This window comes from Protobothrops mucrosquamatus, unplaced genomic scaffold (genome assembly GCF_001527695.2).
Source record: "Protobothrops mucrosquamatus isolate PMUCROS unplaced genomic scaffold, P.Mucros_1.0 scaffold1188, whole genome shotgun sequence".
Classification (NCBI taxonomy): domain Eukaryota; kingdom Metazoa; phylum Chordata; class Lepidosauria; order Squamata; family Viperidae; genus Protobothrops; species Protobothrops mucrosquamatus.
The window spans coordinates 84,652-90,448 of record NW_015387400.1 but is presented as its reverse complement, the minus strand read 5'-3'; the positions used below and the strand labels follow the sequence as shown (position 1 = coordinate 90,448).

The 5,797-nt window shown below is 36.7% G+C and overlaps 1 protein-coding gene across 1 annotated transcript; it reads left to right on the top strand.

Moving 5' to 3' along the window:
* The first annotated feature begins 2,658 nt into the window (after positions 1-2,658).
* Positions 2,659-3,600, top strand: LOC107291788 (olfactory receptor 6X1-like). The gene has a single exon (XM_015820824.1). It carries the CDS (start codon positions 2,659-2,661, stop codon positions 3,598-3,600), a length of 942 nt encoding a protein of 313 aa, XP_015676310.1.
* Positions 3,601-5,797: the final 2,197 nt, after the last annotated feature.

Here is a 5,797-nt window from a genome sequence, read left to right as displayed (position 1 = left end):
GCTGTTGACAATTATGTTCAGTAGGTATAAACTCTGTTGAAATATCAATCTAAGCAAGTTTCTATATTATGTCTGCAGATCCTCTTCCTACTGAGATTAAGCATATCACCCAAATATGTAAAACTTTGATGTATGGAAATTGGCAAGACTGCACCTAATTTAAAATCTCAGGTTCAAGACCGGTGAAGTAGATGCAACATGGAAATTGCCTGGTATCTAAGGAGTAGAATTGAAAGAGGTTGGGACGTTGAATTGTTTTGCTAAATCCCACCTTGGACATCTTTCTACAAAGATCTAGCCAGGAAGGAACAGGAGTTTCATAAGTGCCCTGATTCTAGCAGTTGTCAGTATGATGGTCCAAGAAATGGAGATACACACAGAGAGAGAAGGAGAATCCCACCTGCTCCATCATTTTAGGATTCTACAATTTGGAATTGGCTGGCTTATTTTATAGATATAGCATTATAGATAAAGAGATCTATGACCATCCTTTTTTAAAGAATTCCTTGTAAATCTTTCTGGAGATTCTCAGTCACCCAGGTCATGGTTGCCCCAAAGGTGCTTTCTTTCTAAAGGAAACTGGACTTTCTTGTTTAGCTTGAAAACATTTCACTTCTCATTCAAGAAGCTTTCTCAGAACTGAAGAAGTGAGAAAAAATAACTCCTCTTTGGAAACTTAAAAGTAGGTTACCATCTGTAACCTGCTAGAGATTTGAGAAGATCATATTTTAGGAATGCTTTGGCTTTGGGGCTGTTTCAATCAAGGAGGTCTTTACCTGGAATCTCATGAGATCATGGAGGGTGACAGCAAGAACCCAGAGAAGGAAACAGCTGCTTTGAGTTTAGGGAAGGAAGTACAACATCCGAAGTCTCAAAGATGAAATGAACCATATTTTGATTTTTTTTAATGTTAACACTGCACAATTCTATCAATTCTTCTCCTATGATGCTCAAATCATTTTCTCCTCTCCTCTCTCCCTTCTCTCCGTCTCTGTTTTTCGCCCCCCCCCCCAAAAAAAAGTAAGATGAGATTGGGATATGGACTTATAGAAGTTATATTTAAAAGCAAGGCTGATTGAAGCTAAACTTAATTGCCCCAAGGTAAGTTAAGGTTCAGAATGCCCAAATCCTGCTTCCAGGCAGTTCCAATCACCCTCCTGCCAGTCAAATAATAGTAACAACTGAAATCACTAAAAAGAGAATCTGCTTGAATTTAGAGTTGGCTCATCGTTTATGTATGCAGAAACTCTGGACTCTTTGGAATGTCTGTCTTCTTAATCGCTAACTTAAGATGTTTTGAATTTTCCCCATCCTCAAAATAATACAAATATATAGCACCTTTTATGCATAAAAATGAGGAACATGGACACTGGACAATTTTATTTGTATTTATTTGATCTGATTGGCATACCCAAAGGACCAAGATAGTTGCAAAGGTTTATAGTAGGTTCAAAGAATAAGACTGGTGTTGGTAAAAGTTTGTCTGATTATTCAGATAAAATTAATATATCGCTATTTCCATGGGGATTCTTTTTAGTCTTTCTTTTGCTTTCTTAACAATCATAATCTGAGCATGTAAAGACTTTTCTCTTATGAGATTTTAGATATCAATTCTGTATCTCAAGATGTTATGTGATGCCTCACAAATTAACCACCCTCCTTTATTTATCTATGGAGATTCTCAGTAATCCCAGCTTTTCAAAATGCCACTGGAGTTTTTTTGTTTTTTCTTGAAAACATTTTGCTTCTCATCCAAGAAGCTTTATCAGTTCTGACTGGATGATGGGGGGAGATGGAAGGATTAATTCTGACAGGAACAACTAATCCTTCCATCCCTTCTCTCCCCCAATGCCATCTAGTCAGAACTGAAGAAGCTTCTTGGATGAGAAGCAAAATGTTTTCAAGGAAAATAAAGAAAGTCCAGTTGCTTTTGAAAAAGCACTTTTGAGACCTCCTTTACTTAGTAAGATATTTTTCTCCTTAAATGTGTTCTTCTTTTATTTCAGGAAGAAAGAATATGGCCAGTGTAACTTCTGAAATATCAGTCCAAACACTGAAATATAATGTTGTGCACCTGAATTTGACTTTTCACATACTTCCTTGTGTAATGTATTGCAAATGATGAAATGAAATACCTTTTTTACTTAAATGTGTAGATGTTATAACAATACTAGTTAATTTTCCAGACAGACAAATTTAGATAAATAGAACATTTCAGAAGTTTTAAATGCACTGTGCTTCTTTCCTACACCCTTCTTTCCTGCTTTGAGGTTTTTTCTTCATTTGCTTCCATTTCTTAACCATATATATATATATATATATATATATATATCTCCAAATTTCTTTTTCTGACAAAGAGTTAAAGAATTAAATTGGGAGACTAAGATGGCCATTTCAAGCTTGTTCTGCTTTCATCAGTTAGCCATACCCTTTATGGGATTCGAACCTGGGCAGTTTACATACTAGGCAGTGATTTAACCACCAAGCCACAGGCTCTCCTCCCCTCTTTGACAGCCGAGTCAAGGGAGTATATACAGGAAGTTTTTCAGACAGACCGGTCTGATTGATTACACCTTGACATTTTTAACTGCTATACTGCAGTTTAATATATATATATATATAATATATATATATATAATCATTGACAATTCAGAAATGATGGAGCCTAGGAATATGTCCGGAGTGAGTGAATTTATCCTATTAGGAATTCCCTTTCTGTATGATCTTCACCGAGTCTTCTTTGTGGTGGGTCTATTCATGTATCTTGTAACCATCCTTGGGAATGGCTTCATCCTTGTCATTGTAGCAATTGAGCCAAGACTTCAGACACCAATGTACATCTTCCTGAGCAACCTTGCTTTCCTGGAGATCTGCTATACCTCCACTGTGGTACCCAAATTGCTACAGACATTTATAGAAGCCAAAACCACCATTTGCTTCCATTGCTGTCTGGCTCAAGGATTTTTTCACTTCTGTTTTGGTACCACGGAGCTCTTCATCCTCACAGCTATGTCCTTTGACCGCTATCTGGCCATCTGTAAGCCGCTTCAATATCCCATCATTATGTCCAAGCATATGTGCCTTCAAATGTCTTTGGCCACCTGGTATGCTGCCTTTGGGATTATCTTTTTTCATTATTTTATTGTTTGGACATTGCCATTCTGCGGGTCCAATATTGTAGACCATTTCTTCTGCGATATTGGTCCTCTGTTGAGCCTTGTGTGTGCAGATATTCATCTCATTGAGTCCCTCAGAATATTGACTATGTTTGTTGTTGTGATTATGACCTTACTTCTCATGATTCTGTCCTACATTTTTATCATTGCCACCGTCCTGCGCATTCCCTCCGCCATAGGGCGGAAAAAGGCCTTCTCCACCTGCACCTCTCACCTCGTGGTGGTTTCCATCTTATATGGAGCTCTTGTCTTCATGTACGTGAGGCCCAACGTTCAGTCTTCATACCGCTTGACAAGGACTGTGGCGATCCTGAACACCACTCTTACCCCAATGCTGAATCCTTTCATATACACAATTCGGAATGCCGAAGTCAAAAAAGCTGTCCAGAATGTAATCCATAAAAGGAAAGAAATGTTAAATTGAGACAATGAGTGGAGAAATAGTTCCAGCACTTTCTTATGCAACAGGAATGAGATGAAATTTAGAGAATTGCGGCATTGGTGGCATTTTGAGTGTGGCAATCAGAATTCAATCGGCAGTTTCAGACTTAAAAACACCATTTAACTTTATAGTTTACAATACAGGTAAGTTCTTGACTTACAATTACAATTGACCCCAAAATTGTGAGACATTTGTTAAGTGAGTTTTGCCCCATTTAACAACCTTTCTTGCCACAGATGTTAAGCGAATTACTGCAGTTGTTAAATTAGTAACATGGTTCTTAACCAAATCTAGCTTTTTCATTGACTTTGCTTGTCCGAAGGTCGCAAAAAGGGGATCACGTGACTCTGGGACACTGCAACTGTCATAAATATAAGTCAGTGGTTAAGCCTCTCAATTTTGATCATGTGACCATGGGGATGCTACAATGGTCATAGGTGTGAAAAACTGTTTTCAGTTTTTCAGTGCCATTGTAGCATCAAGTGATCACTAAAGAGATGTTTATGCTCAAGATTTGTAAATCCTAAACATGTTAACAGCATTTGTTGTGGTTCTTTTGTGTACAATACAATCCATAGTAAGAAATTAACTTTTTTTATAAAGGAAAGTGGGGATGGGTTCCCTGTATTTCTTGGAATTTATATCCCAGCTTTCTTCTTAGTGGCACTTAAAAGCTAAATAAATTAGGGGGGGGGAATCATTCAGTCCAAACATGTTTATAAGACAATAAAAATATCCAGAAAATTAGCAAATCTCAGAACAAACTGTATTGTGACTTTGACATGCTTGTCTTTTAACTAGTCATTAGTCCATAAAAAGGAAGGGACCTCAAAGTGGAAAACAGAAATGGTGTGACAGTTTTTTCCGTGCACTGCTTTGCAGAATAAAAGGGTGATGCTAGAACCAAAGTTCCCAAAAGTTGTAACTGAAATGTAATTTTGGATTTAATTTATCCTTTTCTTACTTTTTAAATAATAAAAAATGAGCATCAATATCACTAAATGAATGATTTTAAGGACTATCTGTGAGTATTATTTAAAAAAGGAACAATGCATATAATAGCAGTTTCACCAGATATTTCAAGATTGACTCTGCCCACAATATGGAGAGGGAATGTCGCTTTTTGATGTCCTCACCATGAACATCTGCACACACAAAGCACAGTGTGCAGTTTGTGTTTTTCTCAGTTGCATGCAATTGAATATTCATTGATTCCAGTTAAAAGTCAGGATTTCCACCACATTACTTAAAAATCCACCTATAGTTTACTGCTAAATCAGAAGAGTGAATTTGAACCTTCAAATAAGGGAGAGTAAGATCTTCTCTTCATTTTCATTTTTATCATTATCTTTTATGTTTTATTGGTTTTATTGTAATTTATTTTATAGTTGATTTGCCACTCAGAGTTATTGTGAATTAGGCAGCACACAAGTTGAATAAATTATGATCAGTTTCATTATCTGCAAAAAAAAAAGAATTTGAACCTTCATCTATCTATCTATCTATCTATCTATCTATCTATCTATCTATCTATCTATCTATCTATCTATCTATCTATCTATCTATCTATCTATCTATCTATCTATCTACCGTATCTATCTATCTATTCATTCAATCAATTTCTATAGCCACCCAACTCAACCAAGTGATTCTGGGCATCCGAGAGATGTCATTATATTCTTGGTTTTCTTGTACACACTTGAAGACTTACTCATCATTCTGTTCTCATTCATTCATTCATCCATTCATTCATTCATTTATCACATTTTTAAACTGCCTTCTCCCTCATAGGAGATTTTAGATAAACATTGTTCAAAGAGTAAAATAGAGAGAAGAAAATAATTTAAAAGACAGAGAAAATATGTACATCATATATACTATCTGTCAAGGTTGAATTGCTATGGGGCCTGTCAACTTCTGTCGCTAATCAATTTGTCAGAGAAAAGGGGGAGGGGTAGAAGATGAAGGGAGCAAATGTAATGCCAAGAAGCCATTCAAAGACCGTGGGAGCCTGCACCACACCAAGGTGACTGCCGCAGGTGCTCGATGGAGAACTGAACTGTTCCCTTAACAAAAAGGAGTATTACTATTGGACAATGTGAACACCCAGTGGGTGGGGACATGGGAATCTATTGTTTAACTAAGTAAGCTTTTGCACGGGAAAACTCAGAGCTGGTTT

Coding starts and splice junctions, on each gene's coding strand:
- LOC107291788 (XM_015820824.1), top strand. CDS start 2,659: ATGGAGCCTAGGAATATGTCCGGAGTGAGTGAATTTATCCTATTAGGA.